We start from the raw sequence: 21,861 nt of genomic DNA on the forward strand, positions 1-21,861 counted from the left end.
AGAAATATTCTCTGAAAAGGGACATATACATACAATCATTTCCAAATAATATGTTGATTTTATTTAGGAAAATAGAGGAGGTGGTCCATGTAAATCACTGTGAGGTAGGCAGAGAGATTAAAATATATTATGAGCCAGACAATTTCCATTAGTAGGCCTACAGAAGAGAAAGCATTTCAGCAATAAACAAACTGGGATTTTTTTTCTGGGTAGAATCAAAGTACAGCCATTGTAAATGCCTATTTGCACATTTCTTTATTATTGTTGAAATAAGGAAATTAACATATCCAGAGACACCTTAGGCAGCGGCCTTCTGTTTTTTGTGCTTTGCAAACCATTCATCACTCTTGTCATCAGCCATAGCCTGGAAAAGAAGAATTGCTAATTAGCAAACAAAGTTTTCTCTGAAAAAGAAAAGAGCTGACTGCAGGGACTCAAGGCTAGTTACCTTATCTAACAAATCATTTCCATTAGGATCCATCATGGAGAGCTGCCTAAAAGCCTCATCACCAACAAAACAGATCTCATGGCCATCCTGTGAATTAAATGTAGTAACAACATGTTATGCATACTATAATAATAATAATAATAATTACAAATGAAATTAAATGATAATGAGGGAATATACTAACTGGATCGGCCAAAATCACAACTTCCACGGTTGCCTTTCCTGGCGTGTCCAGGCTAACCAGGGGAGTGGGAATTTTCTGGTTCTCTTTCTTCATAACAGCTTCAATATCAGGCAACTAATTATGAGGAGTTTTTATCAGTCACAAACTCATGAATGCATATGCCATTTCACCATATTATGATTGTCTTTGTCAATGTTACGTAAATAAAAACAATAGTTCTGAATATCAAATCCATACAAACAACCTGTCTTCCAAGAATAATCATACTGACAAAATTGAGGGAACTTAATATTTTAGAATTGTTACTGAATATCCATAGAATGCAGAGGTGTCCTATGTCTCACCTGTTCACGTGGGCATGCGAATGCTACTCTACCAAAAGCGGTAGCATGGTCGACTGCTACGCCAATGTCACGCAGCTCCAACTTACACTGAAAGACAGAATCAGCAGCACTGCATTTCAAAAAACAGTTTCATTAATTTCACAATTCAATGTAACACTTGCTGTGTAGCTTTAGTTTGACATTCATAGATATATGCCCAAGCAGCAATATGCACATATGCCATGGATGCAAACTCATCAGGGGTGAAAAGAGTGATTTTTTAAAATATATTTTATAAATAGTTTTTCGAATGTTTGTAAAATTACCTTAATATGTTTATTGTGTATGTTTATTGTTTGCACCAATATACCATAGAAAATTCCTGGTAGGTGTAAACAAACGTAGGCAATAAAAACGTTTCTGATTCTGATTTGCCATCCTAGGAAAAAACCTTGCCCAGATGACTTGGATGAATTGAACACCCCCCTCCCCCCTTTTTTTTTCTTTGCAGATCTATACGATTCACATGGATGACCTATCTTGAGGTAAAAACAGCACATTTTGCAGATAGTTTGCATCCCTGATATGCAGACCAGCTCCAATGGAAGTAGTTTAAAGAGAGAAAGGAAAAGGAATTGTTTCCCTTGTATATTTTGTCCACCTTCTTCTCTATGAAAATATAATGAATTACGCATAAACTGACCTGGCTCTCTCCGAAACCCATTAACACAGTTTTCTTGGTCTCATCCTTCTCCATCACACTCATGCCCAGGAGAGAGGACCAGTAATGTACTGAGCGCTGCAGGTCTGACACAGCTAAGGTCACTTTCTGAACTGGATCTGCAACTCCATAAGCACACAGATATATGCGAATATCCACAGTAAGTTTAAAACAACCTACAATCTGCAACTACTGTTAGGAGCTCTCCTCCCTGAGGTTCACGTTAGGTACAGTGTCCTCACCACTTTGAGGTTGTTCCTTATCCAGTAAGTAAAAGTGATATCCACCCGGTGCCTCAGCCAGGTAGAGAGCCTCTCCAACCTCCTTTAGAGGCCATCCTAGCCTTTTGGCATTACTCACAGCTTTGCTGGACTGAAGGGTAATACCCTATATGGAACAAACAGTGAACTGAATTAGGGAAGTGTTTTTTTGTTGCAATAACATCCACAGTTTTAGCTGTATGTACTAGCCAACACATAATTATTATAAAAGTATAAGCTCACCAGAAAGTCATTGCCAAGCCGGTATTCTCCAACTCCATAATTGTATGTCAACTCTGCCACAAAGTGGCCATCCTCTGGCCCAAAGCCCACCATTGTTTTACTCCATTTTCCATCATATGGTCTGCGAAAAACAGCCAAAATAGGAAATGCATGAAGTATATTTCAGAATATAATGACAGCACATTGCTATAACTTCAGATGGACTTACCCATTACAGGTTGCTTTGCAGCCTTCCTCAAATTCTTCATGCCGCAAGATCTGATGGTGTGACGCAAAAAAAGCGCAACACATTACTTCAGTTATAGCCATAGTATTTTACGGACACTAAAAATACGTCTGATGACCACCAGCAACACAAACAAAGAAGCCTACTTCTGTATTATCCTAACCTGCTAACTCCAGGGAGGCCTGCAGAGTTTTGATGTAAAACATGTAAAACAGCAAAGTATCTCACCTTCATACCAAGAACATCACGATAGAAGGTAGCGGTTTTACCTCTATCGCCTACTTTAAAGACGAAATGTAATGCACGCCTCAGTGACATGTCTACCTTCTGTCAATTGTACAGTGGATGTTGATCCCTCTATCCAAAGTTGCTGAATCGACTACACAGCCTAACAATCGCTTACTCTGTTATCAACTATTTCAGGCAAGACCACTTGGTAATAATAGTCTTGTGCATAACCAATCCAAGCATGTGCTCACCAATGTATTAACCGAAATATACGTGTTTATTATTAACAAAATAATACAAATTCTATATGTACACAACTGGAGGGTCGTAAAATGTTGCTATTGTTGGATTGGCGCATCCTGCAAAAACACAACACCCCTACATGAGCTGATTGATATGGCGATGACCGTTTGGTCACATGGACATGGCATGCTAATTCACACAAAGATGGCAGCCTCCGTGAGAAGCATGGGCCACGATGTCTTCAGATTCGGACAAAGTTCATACTTTGTGAACGGACATTGTAGTTTTGTTGTAAACTCAAAGCGATATGAGCGAGCACTCAAGAGGACACCGGTGAAGGTGATCTATCCAGATGGGAAAGATGAGACTCTGACTAAGACTAATCAAACGCATGGTCATCAGAAAGGGACGTTACATTCTAGGAAAAGCAACAAAGATGAGATTGAAACCGGCACTAAAACAACTTTTCATGGCGAACCAGTGACCCAGTCCAACGACATGCAATACAAAAATAAGTGACGAATCGCGACCTCGAAATGGATGGATTGCGGTTTGAGAGTCCTGCCCAGCGATAAGCGACTGTCGTAAGTGAACTGCTTGGGTTAACCTACATCAGAACTAATACTACATGTATGCACCTAAGTTAGTGTCTATCTTATTCAATTCATGACTGATTCGGCCTTACAGTAGATGCAATGAAAGGTATAGACATTTTACACACACAGTAACTGCACAAACTAAAAAGGGAAACACTCTAATCTGTTACACTTATACAAAAGATGGCCCTGGTTTTTCTTAAAGGACACGGTCAGACTTATCAGTTCAGTATTTCTACTGACACTTATGAATTTTTAAGCACGGCTGAATTCTGTGTTACTCTTCTCAATAGTAACTGCAGTCAGACACCATGCAAGATCAATCCTCATCCTCTCTACCTTCTCAGTGTCTGAGGCCATTTTGTCCAGTCACTGAAGAGAGACTGAGTACATACTATGACATTAACCAGACTGGTGATCCTGTTACTGCTGCTATTTTGTGAATTTGAACATTTTGTGTTGTCTATTGGTGTGTCTGGCCATGCATAATGACGATTCCGCAATTTGCAAATCCAACGCAGAATCTGAAATGTACCGAATTTGTTTCGCGACACTGCATCTTCTCTTATTGCATAAATTGGCATACATTTGACACATTGTAACTATTCTGACCTGATGGGGGCATAAGGTTATGTTCGAGAATGCACACTGCCTTAGCCATTGCCACCATGATGTCCCACTCGTTTGTTAAGAGACTGGTTTATGAGCCGATAGCCGTCATGGACGATGTCCAGGGAACACCACGTGGAGGTAGCTCATATTGTTCCCCACTCCTTTGGTTTCAGGTGAACATAACGGGTTAACTGCTTACATATTTTTATTCTGCCTTGTATTCAGTTGGGAAATTGTAAACAGTTTCCGAACATATTCGTAGACTTAAGCCATAATGTTGCGTCCAATTGTTTATTCAGCCGAGATGACATTTAAAAAAAAAAAAAAAAAACGTTCCTAAATTCATGATGCCTATTGAAGGGTAATTTAAATGAGAAGAATAGCGGCGAAATAAGGCCAGGAATGGTCAACTAATTTTGAATAATCATATTTTATGTTCACTTTTCTTTAAGCAGTACAACAAGTAGCACAATAACTTGTGATTTCGGAATAGAGTGCAAACCAAGGCATGACCTTTTTATTTCAACTTAATTTCCTTAACTTTCTACTATGTTTGTGAAAGTTCTCAAATCTGTAAAATCAAATGACACATCTATAATGAATGTCCTTATGTCTCCATTGCATGAGATGAAGACATACGAACACATAAAAACAAAAACACTATTGCTAAAATATTTAAAACTCAAAATACTCATATAGATAATATGTCTGTCTCTCTCTGTGTGTGTTTTAATGTATCTCTCATTCATTTGTTTTTGTATATGTTGAGTTTAAGCAGGGTTAAAGAGAAACAAAAATCACAATTTCTTGCAATTTTTTTTTTAAATGAACACAAAAAAATCTGTCATTTTGAGTGCAAAAAAAGTGAAGGACTGGAAGGACTGGTCAGCGTGGGCCCTGTGTCTTAATTCATTATCCGCTTCATCTTCCAGGAAGCTGGTGACTGTTGTGCGCTCCAGAACGTACCGGGAGCATGAAGGCAAGATCCTGCTCGAGGGGAGACGTCTCATATGTGATGCCTTGGCAGCTGGAGCCAAGCCCCAGACCTTGTTCTTCAGCTCGGTCGAACGCCTCCGTGAGTCAACTTTACAGTGAATGTTGATTCCTCTATCCAAAGTCGCTGAATCGACTACACAGCCTAACAATCGCTTACTCTGTTATCAACTAATTCAGACAAGACCACTTTCTGATAATAATAGTCTTGTGCATAACCAATCCAAGCATGGGCACGCCAATGTATTAACCGAAATATATGTGTTTATTATTAACATAATACAAATTATATATGTACACAACTGAAGGTCGTAAAATGTTGCTTTTGCTGGATTGGCGCATCCTGTAAAAACACAACACCCCTACATGAGCTGACTGATATAGCGATGACCGTTACGTCACATGCACATGCAAATTCACACAAAGATGGCGGCCTTCATGAGACGCATGGGCCACGATGTCTTCAGATTCGGACAAAGTTCATACTTTGTGAACGGACATTGTAATCCTGTTGTAAACTCAAAGCGATATGTGCGAGCACTCAAGAGGAAACCGGTAAAGGTGATCTATCCAGATGGGGAAGAAGAGACTCTGACTAAAACTAATCAAACGCATGGTCATCAGAAAGGGACGTTACATTCCAGGAAAAGCAACAAAGATGAGATTGAAACTGGCACTAAAACACGTGTTCATGGCAGAACAGTGACCCAGTCCAACGACATACAATCAAAAATAAGTAACGAATCGCGACCTCTGAGTAAGGTCGAACAAATGGATGGATTTCGGTTTGAGAAAGCCCTGCCCGACGATAAGCGACTGTCGTAAGTGAACTGCTTGGGTTAACCTTCATCATAGCTAATACTACGTGTATTACACCTGTTCGTGTCTATTTCATTATGCAATACATGGCTGATTTGGCCTTACAGTAGATGCAGTGAAAGGTATAGAAATTTCCCAGCGACAGTCAGTTAATCGCTTAGATCAGTATTACAGTAGGACTCACCCTCAAATCCGAGGAGTATCGTTAGCCAGGATTTCCAGTTAATCGCGATTTGCAAATTCTATTGTAAATTTACAATTTGTTTCGCGACACTAATTTTTTTCCTATCGAGAAAGTAAAAATACACACACAGGGACTGCACAAACTAAATAGGGAAGCACAACTCTGATGGGAAAATTCACGGACACACTCTGTTACACTTTACAAATGATGGCACCGGTTTTCCTTCTTAAAGGACACGATCTTTACTGTTATCAGCCCATTATTTCTACTGATACTTATGAATTTTTAAGCACGGCTGAATTCTGTGTTACTCTGCTCAATAGTAACTGCAGTCAGACACCGTGCAAGATCAATCCTCATCCTCTCTACCTTCTCAGTGTCTGAGGCCATTTTGTCCAGTCACTGAAGAGAGACTGAGTACATAATATCACATTAACCAGACTGGCGATCCCGCTACTGCTGCTATTATGTGAATTTGAACATTTTGTGTTGTCTATTGGTGTGTCTGGCCATGCATAATGACAATTCCGCGATTTTTCGAACTAATTTTCAATAATCATATTTTATGTTCAGTTTTCTTTAATCAGTTGAACAAATAGCACAATAACTTGTGCTCTTGGAATAGAGTTCAAACCAAGGCATGACCTTTTATTTCAAATTTTTTTCCGTAACTTTCTACTATGGATATATGGTTGTGAAAGTTCTCATCTGTAAAATCAAACGATTAATCTATAATGAATGTCCTTATGTCTCCATTGCATGAAATGAAGACATAACACACTAAAACAAAAAATGTATAAAAATACTTTTAAAATATTTAAAAACCAAAATACTCGTATAGATCATCTTTCTCTCTCTCTCGCTTTGTGTGTGTTTGAATTTATCTGCCATTCATTTGTTTTTGTATATGTGGAGTTTAAGCAGGGTTAAAGAGAAACAAATATCACAATTTCTTGCAAGTTTTTAGAAGTGAACACAACGAAATCTGTCATTTTGATTGCAAAAAAAGTGAAATCCTGGAAGGACTGGTTAGCATGGGCTCTGTGTCTTAATTCATTATCCGCTTCATCTTCCAGGAAGCTGGTGACCATTGCACGCTCCAGAACGTACCGGGAGCATCAAGGCAAGATCCTGCTCGAGGGGAGACGTCTCATTTGTGATGCCTTGGCAGCTGGAGCCAAGCCCCAGACCTTGTTCTTCAGCTCGATCGAACGTCTCAGTGAGCTTCCTATGGACAAACTTAAGCGAGCAAACCTAGTTAAAGTCAAGTTTGAAGACATAAAGAAATGGTCTGAACTCATCGCCCCACAAGGAGTAATAGGTACTGTATCATTTTATTGCCCTATAATTTCATGATGAACTGAAATAAAATTGATTTTGACCTTGTTATATTGATTTTACATTCATTTTTATATTACCCTGTAGCCATATTTTCAAGACCAGATGTGCACCAGCTTGCATTTCCGAAGGATCAACGAGTTCAGTCAATGCCACTGTCTTTGATTTGTGACAACATCCGTGACCCTGGCAACTTGGGCACCATCCTACGAAGTGCTGCCGCTGCTGGCTGTGACCGTGTGCTACTTTCCAAAGGTAATAGAATAGTTCCTGTTCTACATCTTCCCTGTCTAACACTCATGCTCAAACCATAGTATTTAGGGCTTGTAGGTCCTACTATGTAACAGGATTGCCTTCTCTCTCTCTCTCTCTCCCCCCCTCTTTCTTTCTCTCTCTCGTGCGTTGTTGAAATAACATAATGCCACAACTGGGCCTTTATTTACTCCCTCCCTCATCCACAAGGACGTTGCCGCTGCACAGTGGTCAAAAGACATTCCCAACATTCCTAGTTAGTCCTTTTTGCATGGGACCAGACCCATGCTCCACCTACGCCACACCCTGTGCTCCCTACTGAAGCACGAGAAAGTAAAAAATGCACACGCAGGAACTGCACAAACTAAAAAGGGAAACCACTCTGATGGGGAAAATACAAGGGAACACACTCAACTCCATTACACTTACTCAACTCCGTTACACTTACACCTTTACAAAAGCTGCCCCTGGTTTTCCTTCTTAAGGGACACGGTCAGACTGTACCTGGTACTTCAGTGCAGTTCTACTCCTAGTTCTAATTATAATTCAAATCGCATGCATTTTTAAGCACGGCTGAATTCTGTGTTACTCTGCTCAATAGTAACTGCAGTCAGACACCGTGCAAGATCAATCCTCATCCTCTCTACCTACTCAGTGTCTGAGGCCATTTTGTCCAGTCACTGAAGAGAGACTGAGTACATAATATGACATTAACCAGACTGGTGATCCTGTTACTGCTGCTATTTTGTGAATTTGAACATTTTGTGTTGTCTGTTGGTGTGTCTGGCCTAGCGTAATGACTGCCACTTGTGTTTACAGGCTGCGTGGACATCTGGGAGCCCAAGGTGTTACGAGCGGCGATGGGGGCACACTTCCGCCTCCCCATCTTCCCCAGTTTGACGTGGGACGACGTCTCTTCTCACCTCCCAAAGGATGTCGCTGTGCACCTGGCCGACAACTGCAGCAGCCCGGTCAGAGACGTCGACGCCCAATCCAGCCAGCTCAGGAAGCCAAGTGACTATGGTTGGGTGAGCAGTAGGAGAGCGAAGCAACAGTGCTATGACCAGGACCACAGTGATTCGGACTCTGAGGATGAAGTCGACTCGAATGAGGAGGTAGATGAGGTGCCCCAGGTGGAGCCCAAGCTGTACCATGACTCCTGGGCCCAGAGAGGCACGGCACTGGTGATTGGTGGAGAGACACTCGGACTGAGCTTGGAGTCGCTCCGATTGGCTGAGCGAACGGATGGTCGACGACTGTATGTGCCCTTGGCTCATGGCGTGGACAGCTTGAACTCTGCTATGGCAGCCAGTATTCTGCTGTTTGAAGGCAGGAGGCAACTCTTGAAGTTACTGGAGAGGCCTGAGAGGAGAGTCAGAAACTGAACACCGCCAGCACTTAGCACTTTTCAAACAGTTGAAACGGACTCCACTCCTGTCTTGTTTCCCACAAGTCACAATAAATCAGATATATGGTATCTCTACCCTCTTGTAATAAAAATATTCACAAACAAAGGATAAATGCATCAGACTTAAAAAATAATGGAATGCCATAACTTCATTTTGTAAAGACCCACAAAAGTGAATCAAATGTATGTGGAGCAAATATTCGTTTTTCTGTCTTTGTATAGTATTGTAACTGTACATAATGATCCGTATTTACATACTGTATATAAATCACGTGGTTGTAATATTTCAAAGTAGTAATTGTGTCAGCATTCTGTCAGTCCCCTCAAGTCTGAGCCTTACACTTTCTACTTCAAGGTGATGTGAGGTAAACAGCAATCCTGTCCTACTGAGATCCAACCGAGCTGTAGCAAAATGCTTAGGGAACTGTTGAGTTGGTGAGGGACAAACATGCACTAACAGGTCTACTCTGTGTTTACTTGATGTCCCAAAGATGATGAACTTACAGTGCAGCTATTGTGAAGGTCATACTGAAAAACTACATGTTTGAGTTGAGTTTTATTAAACAAATCCAAGGCTCATGACGAGCCACAGGAGGCCAGGTAGAACACCAGTTTATTTTAAACACAATATATTAATTGAACATTGCCTCACTCGTGTTATATTTGATTCAGCCAGCAGATGGCAGCTAAATCTGCCTAGAAGATGCCACTGGAGACTTGTTCATGTACTTTAAGTCAACAGATGAGGCAGCAGGATAAAGATCAATTACTGTAGTCGTTTGTATGTGAACCCTTAGAATAAAGTATGTGAGTAGAGAAAGATGATAATGTCCATTTTCAAAACAACCTGAAATGCAGTGAGGAAATCTGAATATATGACCACTTGCTAGATGCATCAGCACAGTTGTGTAAGGTGCATATTTTGCAGCATTTTCATATGCGAAGGTACAAAAAAATGTTTCGCACAATATTTATGTAAGACACAGCCATCAACTTAAAATCTGTTTAAATCATTTTATTCTTTCTTGGGACATAAGTAAAGTAAAGGGAGGGAAAGTCACATTGATAAAAAAAGCCAAAGCACATATGCAACATTTGAAATTCAAGTCCATTGGGTCTTTGTGGGATTCCATCACGCAATCCTTATAATGAAACACCAAGACAAAGAGAGGCAAACAAACATACTTCAAGGATGCTTAAAAGAAGTAACAGGATATCTGTAATTTACGGTTGGGGCTGTCATCAATTCATCAATGCAAGGCACCACAGGAAAGGGAGAGGACTGGGAAAAGTAAAAAAAAAAAAAAAAAGTATAAAGTTAGGTTCTTTAACAGTCTGTAAGAATGAGGGTTGAGATGGAGAACTCAGATCTGTGAGACTTGTAATGACTGTAGAGGGGGGGGTCTAAGGTGTCGGGTTGATGGAGGTCATGTTCTGTGTCTAGTGCCATCCTAGGTTCCTCTGTGCTCTTAAATAGGCTCCGGCTTGAGCTTCTCGCCCAGGAAGTCGCCGACGAACTGGTCCACCACAGCGGGGGTGATCTCTTCCACGTCTCGTACGTATTTGGCACGGGCTGACATGTCCAGTATGGTGAGCAGAGGGGCAGCTTCAGGCAGGTTGGTGTAGTCACGCAACGAGTCGCTCATGTCATCCTGCACAGACAAATGTCATTCAACAAATACATTTTATAAAGGAGTGGAAGAGATTTTATCTCTGAAATCCAGCAGACTAAGAATGTAGCATAATCCTCTCCAAAACTCAAATGTACCCACTACTCACACCTTCAGACATAAAACACATACTGGTCAGTTACACACAAATATGCTAACCTAAATCATACCAACTTTATACATCAACCCGAGCCTGATATCCTCCTTTTCATTTGAACACCAATAGTGCTAATGCTATGCTAATAGTCTGTTACCTTATCAGTGTAGTATAACGATACTTGATTTATACGATACTTGATTTACGTAATTCTACATTATAAACCTTTGTTTAAAACACATTATTAACCTCTTTGAAATCACAAAACACACATTTAATACATATCAAAAATAAGCACTTCAAAATATACTGATATACTGCAACACCTTTGACATCAAAGCAATCTGGTGAATGAGGATGAAAACAGCCCAGAAACAACTGACTACAGCACATGCCTCCAGCCAGCGTGCAGGCAGGACTCAAAGGGAGTCTCTCATTAAAGCGAGTATGGTCGGATGGGATGCGGAGAGCTCTTTCTTCCTCCTCCTGCCTCCCACCAGACCATCAGGCCCCAGGAGCTTTGGCGTAGACATATATGTGTCTATGAGCTTTAGCCCCACGCCTCCCCCACAGTGGCAGGAAGGAGAGCAGGGCAAGAACACATCAGCGCCCCCTCTCTTCAAAAGAACTGTGGCAGAGGAATACTAAACTGGAGGCGACCTCAGAGCACTAGTGTTTCAGCTGTGTGTGTGTGTGTGTGTGTGTGTGTGTGTGTGTGTGTGTGTGTGTGTGTGTGTGTGTGTGTGTTTGTGTGTGTGTGTATGTTTGTGTGTGCGTGTGCTGTAGGGGAGTGTGCCTGTTGTGTGTCCCATGCCACGTGCCTGCACTGGTGTGTTGAAGTTGTATTTTAAACCTTGGAGGAGGGTGGCCGATCCGGTCGGGTTCCTCTGGACTGAACTTTGTCATCCGGAGTCATCGTTTGTTTACGTTATGCTTTCAAGGCTCGCACAGGCAACTTAACGCGTCAGACAGTTCAAGAAGCTCACTTAAAAGGGCTCCTCAAAACATTTACAGAAAAAAGAATTTGTTCACACTCAAGTAGAAATGTGAGGACCCTCCAACAATATCTGACTGAGCTTCCATGCAGGAGTGTTAATAGAGATTCTTTCATCGTTTCCAATTTCCCCATTCAAAATTCCTCAAATAACCATGTTGTCTCTGTGGAAAAGACATGCAGTATCTTAAATGACCATAGGGTGGCAGTAAAACTAAAGTTTGTTTCTGGAAATCTCAGCAAATTCCCACCGCCCCCTGTCTTGAGTCAAGCAGAACTATAAACTCTGGTGAAATGGATTAAACCACACGATCAGATAGCAGACTCACTGCAAGAATCTGGCTGCACGGCAACCAAAAAAGGACATGCATGCCACCAGAGAGGCTGTGACCTCAACTTGTTGCAAGAACAGAGAGATCGGCACTGTGTAATATAAACTCTGCAGCACCCACCTCAAAGACTACAGAAAGTTCCTCTTCACCATGACAAACAAACACACATAAACACACATATCATCCATCACTATCACATGAAGTGTTAATGCAAAGGGAGACCTTTATTAAATCATGAACAGCAATGGGTTCGCTTTCAGCCCAAAAAGGAAAGAAAGAGGAGAATCTTTGGTAGATGACTGAGTAACTCCTGATGTTACTCAAATCAGCTGCCTCCTCCCTCCCTCCTCCCTCCCTCCCTCTATGCACACACATACCACTGCCTGCTCCAGCGAGGGACTTTTTCATCTTAGGAGACATGAGAGCTGTCATAAGACCACTGTGGCCAAAAAACGTGCTTTCAGCGTTGGGAAGGGCTCGTCGCCATCTGAGGAGTATAGATGACTCGAGTTGTGTGAGGTCCTTCCCCCAGTGAAGACAAGAAATGTGAAGACTGCCAGAGTCCCCCATCTCTCTCTTTCTCTCTCTGTGTCTTTCTCCCTCTCCCTCTTTTCCTATGGCAGATTTAATCTTTCCAGCTGTCCACTGCCCCAGGATGGGCCATGCATCTTCTTTTGTATTGCTGCTAACCTTGTGTACACTGAAAAGAGGCCATTTTAGCTGAGAGGCGCTCAGGGCCTCCACCCCCCACCCCTTTACAGCCCTGGCCTGAAAAAGAAAAGAGAGGGAGAGAGAGAAAAAAAAAAAAAACAGAATACAAAAGCTCTGCCTGTTAGAGGCTCAGGTCGTAGCCATGATAAGAGCCGGTGTGTTTACCCGATGGCAGCGGCTGCACAGTGTCAGGTTTATTCTGCCCATTGTGCCACTGTTGCATTCCACAGACGGAAGCCATCAGATAAGGCCGGGCAAAGATAAGGCTGTGTGATTGGCCAGTTCGCCCCGGGAAGGCCCGTGCCCATTGGTCCACGGGGAGAGACTCAGAGAGGCTCTCACACGTTGACAATTTCACACTGCCTAGCTGGTACAGTTAGAAATATCAAACCAGGATGTGTCTGTTTGCTGTCAGAAAGGCAGAAAAAATCAGATTCACCGAAGAAGAATGGAGTACTCAGACAATGGACTAAGCAAAGGGGAATCTGTAATGTGCTGTTAATAATGCTTGGTATGTATGAAATGTAGTACTATACTATAGCTGACTAACCAAGGTAATGCCAAACAGAGCCAATCAGCTGGTCGGAGATGTAATCACAAATCTAATATGTGATCTACAGTGGTAAAACTCAAATTCGCCCTCTCCAAAACATTCATAAACCAGAAAAGGAATGCAACGGTTATTACCAACGATTTTGGTGAGCCTTTTGTTTTATTCAACAGGCAGTTTTACTGTTAAATCAGGATCCACAATAACACTGTGGGTTGTGGACAGGAACCCGAGGCGGTCCTCTGGAGACCTCAGCAGACACACTGGCTGCATGACTGACTGACTGACTGACTGACACGGACACAGACCCCAGCAGACACACTGGCTGCATGACTGACTGACTGACTGACTGACTGACTGACTGACTGACACGGACCCCAGCAGACACACTGGCTGCCTGACTGACTGACACGGACACAGACCCCAGCAGACACACTGGCTGCCTGACTGACTGACACGGACACAGACCCCAGCAGACACACTGGCTGCCTGACTGACTGACACGGACACAGACCCCAGCAGCTGGCCTGGGCCTACGCTCAGCCACTCCCAACAGCAGCATTCAAGATCTCAGTGGGCAGGACTGCACTCCCACCAGACACCCAGGGTTATGGGGAAGTCCCCGGGCTGGTGCTGTCGACTCACTCACCCACCAGACAGGCGACGTGTAGTGAGTGTCCTGGTTCACAGTGGACGGATACAACACGTTGGCGGTAATGACACGGAGCCTCTGCGATGCATGTTTGTAGCGTTTTTAGTCTAAACAAGCACTTTATGTGTTATATTTGTATGACCGTATAAAGTGTAGGCATTCACTCATTCATTTATTCAGTCATTTTTGGACAAATGGAAAGACTTGTTTGGAGCCACAAATTAGAAAATGCTCTGAAATACACCAAATGATTCATAGGGTTCTACACTGTGTGTGGATATCATTTGTAGCTACACAAGAAAGAAGACACTGAAAATGATCATCTTGTGATCATCTGACAGGGTCATGATTAGGCAATTATTTTTGCATTGTATGGAAAAGTGTATCAACGAGAATAAGAAAGTGGAACGGAATCCCAATCCCAGACTGCCGAGGAGGAAGGAGACCACAGTCTGAAAGTCTCAGCGGACCTCCTCGTGTTTGACATGTAAACTTGGTCCTTGTTTGTCTGTCAGTGGTATTTCTAGAGCGTCAGAACAGGCAAGCCCTCCTGCAGACATACAGAGCCATGGGTGGGGGGTAGGTGTGTATGTGTGTTTGTGGGTGTGTGTAGGGGGGGTTGGGTGGGGGAGGGGGCCACTGCCGGCACATTTGTGCAGAGCCCATCTAAAATCTAAACCAGTGTCACAAGACACCTGACAGCCCCTACTGTGCAACCCACTGCCTTCCATGAAATTGTGACTGCCAGCTGAGCTAGCATATAGGCTTATGTGTATATGTGTCTGTGAGTAGGAGAGAGAGAGAGTGAAGGGAGGGGAGGGGGGAGAAAGGAGAGAGGTGATCAAAGATGAGTGAGGGAAGCGTGTGAGAGAGAGGAGAGGAGAGGAGAGGAGGGGAGGGAGAGCTAATCTGGTAATTATGGCGACAGAGGCTGCTAACTCAGCCAGCCGGGGAGAGGTCAGGAAGGAAAAACACAAGATAACAGGGGTTATGGAAACGCTGGGGCTTCCTCCCACTAACACAGGGCAGACCGCAGACACAGCGCGGGGGCTGGAGCGTAAGGGAGGAAGAGTGAGAGGGAGAGAAAGAGACAGACAGACAGAAAGAAAGAAAAGAAAGACAAGAAAGAGAGCATCTGTCCGTGCGTATGATGAATGCTAGTGTGGGTGGTTGTGTGTCTCTGTGGGGGGGTGTGCGAGACCATGCGCATGTGTGTATATGGAATGTGTATGTGTGCCCTGTTATGTGAGTGTGTATATGGAATGTGTATGTGTGCCCTGTTATGTGAGTGTGTATGTGTGCCCTGTTATGTGAGTGTGTATATGGAATGTGTATGTGTATGTGTATGTGTGCCCTGTTATGTGAGTGTGTATATGGAATGTGTATGTGTGCCCTGTTATGTGAGTGTGTATATAGAATAGAATAGAATAGAATAGAATATATTTATTTGTCATTGCACAAGTACAACGAAATTGAGGTAGCAGCTCTCAGACACAAAAACAATAAAAATATAGATTGAACATATATATATACATATGGAATGTGTATGTGTGCCCTGTTATGTGAGTGTGTATATGGAATGTGTATGTGTGCCCTGTTATGTGAGTGTGTATATGGAATGTGTATGTGTGCCCTGTTATGTGAGTGTGTATATGGAATGTGTATGTGTGCCCTGTTATGTGAGTGTGTATACGGAATGTGTATGTGTGCCCTGTTATGTGAGTGTGTATATGGAATGTGTATGTGTGCCCTGTTATGTGAGTGTGTATATGGAATGTGTATGTGTGCCCTGCTATGTGAGTGTGTATGCGAATGTCACGCGTGACACAGAAGCAGGCCAGCTGTTTGAGGAGCAGAAGCAGACCCAGAGTATAGAGTAAACGTAACGCCACTCCTGGCACTGGGCACTACTCACGTGTTCTCCCCTATAGGCCTCATCCACAGGCAGAAACCAACACCATGCAATGCACTGGGCTCTCATCTAGCAGAAGGTTTCCCTTGTCCACATGCTAACCCAATTAGCTTTATTCAAGGCAACGTTAAAGCAGTTGCGTCAGCTCCTTTTCCGTCAAGTAGTGTTACGCACGTCCTCGTTTCACAAGGACGCCTTGCATGTGGTGAGAACAGATGGGCCGTCATACCTGGACCATAAAAAAAGATATACAAGGACACCCAGATGCTGCACATGTGCTACAGAGAAACTGTGTGTGTGTGTGTGTGTGAGATTGTGTGAGAGTGTGTGAGAGTGTGTGTGTGTGTGTGTGTGTGAGAGAGAGTGTGTGTGAGTGTGAGTGTGTGTGTGTGTGTGTGTGTTTGTAAGAGAGAGAGAGAGAGAGAGAGAGAGAGAGAGAGAAAAAAAAGTAAAAAGGAAAGATAGGTAAAAAAAGACATGGAGAAGGAAGAAAACCCCCTGCAGGGAAGAGTGACGTATTACTCTTATTGCAGAGGAGTGCAGCGAGACAACAGGATACGTTATTAAATAACAGCCAGCTTTCTGTACGCCACATCATACAATAGCTGCAGCCTCCTAGGGCACACGGCTGCAGCAGACATGTCCAGTAGCAGCCACTCACCTCTCCAGCTACGAAAAAGAGCAGGGGGCTCTCCTCCTCCTTGGCCTTGTACTTGGCCAGCAGTTTCTCCGCAATGGGCTGGATGAGTTCTTTAGCCGGTTCCAGCTCTCCTTCCTCCTCAGCGTCTGAAGAAACAGAGAGACATAGCAGAGAATGAGGAGAACTTTCATAAAGGGTCTAATGAGAACTAAGGGAGAAAGAGGGAGCAGATTTGCTTTTTGACAACAATTTAATCTGAAGTATGAAAATGAAATCCAGGCAATGTCAAGCAACACGGAGAGGAAGAGCAAACGAAGGTGCGGAAAATAACAGAGTGTATGGATATGGGTGTGCGTGAGAGGAGAACTGAGACGAAACAAGGGAGAGGACGATGAGAGGAGGGAGTGTCCTTTAAAAACAATCATTTCTAATCTTTACAGGCAGGCTCCCTCTCCTCAACAACTCCCCCTCCCTCCTTTTCTCTGGTTCATTTTCAATTTATGGAGCAGATGGTCTGTCTGAAATTGAATCCATTTCATACAGTTCCTCTCCACACGCACTATAATGGCTGCAATTGTATGGTAGCACCCCTTGCTTGAACTCTGAACAGCACTGTGGCACTGACTGATTGACAGGAGATTTGTTGAGGTGGGGGGTGGGTGGGGGATGGGATTAGCTCTGACCGCTCCTCCAGAACTTGACTTACACCCCGTGCAGACGGACTCTAGTTTGTCTGGACCCGGTGAACCCCGAGTACAGATAGCCCTATCGTGCAGACGAACGCACTGTATCCGCACACTGTATCCGCACTCCCTCGAATCGGGGGTCCAAAGTGAGTAACCTCCGAATCCGATTGCTGTTGGTTGCTCGTCTGCACGCTATCCGCATACCTAATCCGATTGCCCCACGTGATCGCATCATTAGACCAGCCAGAACAACGGACACAACCGGCATTATTTAATAACTGAATAGTTTGCCATGGCGCAGTGAGTTTGGCAGCCAGTTTTAACAGCTCTCCAGTTTAAAAAAATATATTCTTCCTATTACCTTGCTCCTTTTCCACGTGAATTTCCCTAACGGGATTAATACAAATGTATCTATCTATCTGTTGTTAGGAAAGGGATGACATTAACAAGCCACACTTTAATCTATCACTGTTTAATCTATTTGCATCAGACCATTTTTCAAAAAACAGTTTTTAAAAGTGTCAGCAATAGCCTATATGAGCAAATCTGACGTGAAAAGATTTTTTATTATAGACGGAAGTTTCAAAACAGATGAATGTTACGTTAGCTTTAGTCCTGTCAGACAACGATAGCGATAGCTACTAGCTAGCGTTAACGTTACTTCAGAGGTAGCCTACAGTACGTGAAGGACAAAGCCCTCAACAATAGCCTACATTTGTTGTTAGTAATAAAACCATGAAATTGGAAGCAATTGTAAACCATGAAACATTCAGGATCCACAGCACTTGCATTGTGGTCTCTCCTGCTCAAGCTCAGCATCTCCATAAAGCACAGGCATTTAAACAACTCAGACATGTCATGTTGCACATTGCTTTGTTGCACTGTTCTAAACTCTTTATTATCAATAACAAATATGATTATTTTTCGCTTAACCTACAGTCTGCTCTTACCACTGATTTTATAAACCACCATAATGTGTTACTGTGCAGATTAAATGTAGGCTATGCGGCTAAGCTAAACGTTGCTAGTTGGAGCTCAACTACTGTCATATGTTATTTTGATAGCATGCTCCTGTCTTCTTCTCCGTTTTCTTCAGTTGTCTGTAGCACCAAAGCGCCACCAACAGGCGTGGGGGATGTAATACAGCTGAGTCAATCGGATTCACTGGGTTCATGTGCACGCGATGTAAAAAGTGGGTAGGTGTGAAATAGGTGTGAAAACTGAACCCGGGTTCAGGCAAACTAGAGTCCGTCTGCATGGTGTCTTAGTGGTGGGAGGGCTGTGGCTCAAAAGCAGTGGCCATTGTGATGGTGTCACAGGGAGCAGCTGCTCACCCACAAACAGCACCAGGCAGGGCCCCTCGTGGAGCTGCACGGCGTTGGACTCGGTCAGCTCCAGCACGGGCCGCGGGTGCCACGGGAACAGCCGACAGTCCGGGTCGTTCAGCACCTCTACCCGGCCCTGCCGCGTGATCATGTGACCCTCTGTGTCCAACAGGATCAAAGTGGGGATACCTGAGGAAAGGAACGACAGTGTCAGCGGGGCGTCGGGAATGCCAGACGTTTTCTGGTTCTTCCCGTTTTCCGCATCAAAAGAAAGTACTCACTTTTGTACCTGAAAGTATCATATTTTGCACAGTTATACAGTTACACATATATAAAGATTCTTCCTCATATTTTTTCAACTGCAACACAATTCCAGTAACACACATTTCAGCATCAGCCAAATTCAACCAGCCTCTCTACTTCTGCAGAAGCATTAGAAACACCTGTGGCCTTGGCGTGATATATATAGCATCTTGGCATGGTGTCTCTGGTCTTTTATTTAGCAGTAGAGGAATAAACACAGGGAATGAAGGGAAAGGAGGAACAGGGTGTCAGGCAAAGAACCAGGAACAGACACACACACACACACACACACACACACACACACACACACACACACTGACAGTGGTTTTCCGGCACAGAGGGCTTCCTGACTTAGCCAGGCTTGATTTATGGCTGCGTGGTGTGTGTGTATGTGTGTGCGTTTGTGCGTTTGTGTGTGTGTGTGTGTGTGTGTGTGTTTGTGTGTGTTTGTGTGTGTGTGTGTGTGTGTGTGTGTGTGTTTGTGTGTGTGTGTGTGTGTGTGTGTGTTTGTGTGTGTTTGTGTGTGTTTGTGTGTGTGTGCGTTTGTGCCTTTGTGTGAGCGCGCACGCGCAGGCTTCTCCCTCTAGGTCTCAGCCTGTAAAACTCCTGCTGTGTCTGAAGCTCAACAGGGTTTCTCCTCTTCTCACCACTTTCTCTCTCAAAAGCCCTTTTGTGATAAGGATCTCACCACAGTATTAACAGCCCTTATCAGAGACAGACACAGGCTAGCTAAGGTGTGGTTGGTGTGTGTGTGTGTGTGTGTGTGTCAGAGTCAGATAAAAAGATTAACAGAGGGGGAGTGTGTATATGTACCTGTGAGTGAGAGAGAAGACAGTGACTGTGAGTGTGTGTGATAGGGGGTGGGGGGCAGTATCAGCTTGTTCTGGACACATACCGCACATTCCTGTCTGGATAGGCAGAGAGCCAAACAGCATCCCCACTCCCCCCCATTGGGAGATCGAGGAGGAGGAGGAGGGAGAGAGAGAGAGAGATGAAGAGAGAAAAAGGAACCAAGAGAGGGGGGAATGAGGGTAAGAGGAGTGGAGTGGAGCAACCAGCATACAGAGACAGAATATGATGGAGCAAGAGAGGAGTGAGAAGAGAAGAGAAGGGTAGAGAAGAGAAGAGAAGGGTAGAGAAGAGAAGGGTAGAGAAGAGAAGAGGAGAAGAGAAGGGTAGAGAAGAGAAGAGAAGGGTAGAGAAGAGAAGAGGAGAAGAGAAGGGTAGAGAAGAGAAGAGAAGAGAAGGGTAGAGAAGAGAAGGGTAGAAAATGAGCCAGAGGAGTAAACTTGATTACGGTCCCACATTCCTCAAGCCTCTCTGGCTGCTGGCTTCTCTGTGAGTGGACAGACTGGCCTTGTGGCATCCCATAAAGCACATCATTATGCCAAACAATGATTCTCTCCGCTTCCATCTCCGTCTCCCTGCAGCAGATGGGAACCCTTACAGGCACATTCCACAAGGTGTCTATAGCAACAGCGCCATTCTGAAGGGACATGCAATTGCAGGCTGTCAAAGCAGACACCATCACTTTCATGTTGTTAGGCTATTTCTGGTAGCTCGGGGTTTGGATGCCTACATTAGGGTTTACTTTTCACCCCGAAAAAATCTCTTCCAACCAAATCCCCATCTGCTGCAGAGTCCACTAGGATTCACACGGGCAGTGGATCGATTCATGCTGTAGGTGTTTGGGTCTGGCATGAAGGGATGTTCCCACAGTGGCACGGTGGTGGGTTTACCTTGGATTCCATAGAGTCTGTTGAGCCGTGACCGCCGGGCTTCATCTGAGTACGGCACAGCCAGCCAGGGCATCTCGCTAAAGTACTGCGTGAACGAGTCTTCTGACCTGCACACAAGGACATGCAAGGACACGTGTCACTGTCGCGTGAAAGGTTACCAAGAGTTGCACCACAGTACATTTACACTGTCACCTCACCCGTCCATTTCATCTGAAGTGAGAGGAAAGAAGTCAAACTGAATTAGTGTTCCCCATGGGACAACCTCATCACCTCCTAATCAAAACCGTCATGTTCTACTGGCATATATTCAGGAATACACAGTAGTCACTGTTCACGGTGGTATGATTGGAAGCATGGGATCAGTATATGGGAGAGGAGAGGAATGGCTTGGGGCCTCTCCCATCTCTGCTTCAGGAGGTTTGTTGTCAACAGGGCAAGTATCACTTCACTGATGAGGTAAGCTAAATTAGCATACTGTTCGTCTTGTTGACACCAACTTACTTTGCTTACGGCTAATAGGCGTGGAGAGGAAAACAGACGGCAAGCTTTACATGTTGAAGGAGACAAGCGTATGATTAAAGAAAAACGATTTAAAATGCAGTTCATGAGAGAGGAGTGAGTTTTGCCTGGTGGTGTTTGGTGAGCAAGCGTGTGTGCTGCGCATTTCAAACGCAAGCCTGAGGCAGGTCAGGAATTATCGGCAGGTCTTACCTATCGGCGCTGACAAACACAATCTCAAACTTCTGTCCAGACTCCTTTACTTTACGATACGATTCCACCAGCACCCGGGTGAGACTGCGGCAAGGGGGGCACTAGAAGAGTTAAACACACACACACACACACACACACACACAGGTTACAAAACCACCCACTAAAAGCAGCAGCTGATAATGCCACAGTACATTTCAGAGGCTTGAGGTCAGTCTAGCCCCTGGCCTGTTTTTCTATTTTAATTCGGCATCCTCTAATGCATCTCTGACCATCCCCACCCCCTGCTCCTCCACCCACACTGGACTCCAGAAAGACGATTGGCTTTTGTTTCCTCAGCCATTCAAAGGGCATAAACAGCACTGGAAAAGCTCTTAAAAATGCTTCTTACGTGGCTCTCAGGCATTTGTGCTGCGGTTATGTGTGTGTGTGTGCATGTGTGTGTGCTTGTGTGTGTGTGTGTG

The 21,861-nt window shown here is 43.9% G+C and overlaps 3 protein-coding genes and 3 non-coding genes across 6 annotated transcripts in view; 4 read left to right on the top strand and 2 right to left on the bottom strand.

The window, feature by feature from the left end:
• Positions 1–38: 38 nt before the first annotated feature.
• glod4 (glyoxalase domain containing 4) lies at positions 39–2,817 on the bottom strand. The gene is made up of 9 exons (XM_012837937.3): positions 2,634–2,817; positions 2,388–2,437; positions 2,180–2,300; positions 1,919–2,063; positions 1,659–1,795; positions 977–1,063; positions 633–746; positions 449–535; positions 39–364 (listed from the first exon to the last, which is right to left on the bottom strand). The coding sequence occupies exons 1-9, from the start codon at positions 2,721–2,723 to the stop codon at positions 299–301; spliced, it is 897 nt and encodes a 298-aa protein (XP_012693391.1). The 5' UTR covers positions 2,724–2,817; the 3' UTR covers positions 39–298.
• Positions 2,818–3,731: 914 nt separating this feature from the next.
• LOC116221963 lies at positions 3,732–3,867 on the top strand. The gene has a single exon (XR_004164384.1). It is a non-coding gene; the product is annotated as a small nucleolar RNA SNORA15 (small nucleolar RNA).
• Positions 3,868–5,216: 1,349 nt separating this feature from the next.
• On the top strand, positions 5,217–9,365 carry mrm3a (mitochondrial rRNA methyltransferase 3a). Its single transcript, XM_031573131.2, has 4 exons — positions 5,217–5,898; positions 7,157–7,401; positions 7,506–7,673; positions 8,490–9,365. Exons 1-4 carry the CDS (start codon positions 5,480–5,482, stop codon positions 9,053–9,055), a joined length of 1,398 nt encoding a protein of 465 aa, XP_031428991.1. The 5' UTR covers positions 5,217–5,479; the 3' UTR covers positions 9,056–9,365.
• LOC116221962 lies at positions 6,370–6,505 on the top strand. Its single transcript, XR_004164383.1, has one exon. It is a non-coding gene; the product is annotated as a small nucleolar RNA SNORA15 (small nucleolar RNA).
• Positions 8,238–8,373, top strand: LOC116221961. Its single transcript, XR_004164381.1, has one exon. It is a non-coding gene; the product is annotated as a small nucleolar RNA SNORA15 (small nucleolar RNA).
• A 713-nt stretch (positions 9,366–10,078) lies between the features above and the next one.
• Positions 10,079–21,861, bottom strand: part of nxn (nucleoredoxin) — a 53,674-nt gene continuing 41,891 nt past the window's right edge. Inside the window, exons 5-9 of the mRNA XM_012837902.3 lie at positions 21,401–21,501; positions 20,690–20,796; positions 18,657–18,836; positions 16,658–16,782; positions 10,079–10,730 (exon numbers count right to left, since the gene is read on the bottom strand). Coding sequence (XP_012693356.1) covers positions 10,548–10,730; positions 16,658–16,782; positions 18,657–18,836; positions 20,690–20,796; positions 21,401–21,501 — 696 coding nt within the window. The 3' untranslated portion in view covers positions 10,079–10,547. The remainder of the gene's footprint in view (positions 10,731–16,657; positions 16,783–18,656; positions 18,837–20,689; positions 20,797–21,400; positions 21,502–21,861) is intronic.

The sequence above is a fragment of the Clupea harengus genome, chromosome 9 (genome assembly GCF_900700415.2).
Source record: "Clupea harengus chromosome 9, Ch_v2.0.2, whole genome shotgun sequence".
NCBI classification, from domain to species: Eukaryota; Metazoa; Chordata; class Actinopteri; order Clupeiformes; family Clupeidae; genus Clupea; species Clupea harengus.

Coding starts and splice junctions, on each gene's coding strand:
- glod4 (XM_012837937.3), bottom strand. CDS start 2,723: ATGTCACTGAGGCGTGCATTACATTTCGTCTTTAAAGTAGGCGATAGA. Junction 1,796..1,918: donor TAAGGAACAACCTCAAAGTG/GTGAGGACACTG, acceptor ATGGAGTTGCAG/ATCCAGTTCAGAAAGTGACC. Junction 536..632: donor TTGTGATTTTGGCCGATCCA/GTTAGTATATTC, acceptor TTTAATTCACAG/GATGGCCATGAGATCTGTTT.
- mrm3a (XM_031573131.2), top strand. CDS start 5,480: ATGCACATGCAAATTCACACAAAGATGGCGGCCTTCATGAGACGCATG. Junction 5,899..7,156: donor CCCGACGATAAGCGACTGTC/GTAAGTGAACTG, acceptor TTCATCTTCCAG/GAAGCTGGTGACCATTGCAC. Junction 7,674..8,489: donor CCGTGTGCTACTTTCCAAAG/GTAATAGAATAG, acceptor TTGTGTTTACAG/GCTGCGTGGACATCTGGGAG.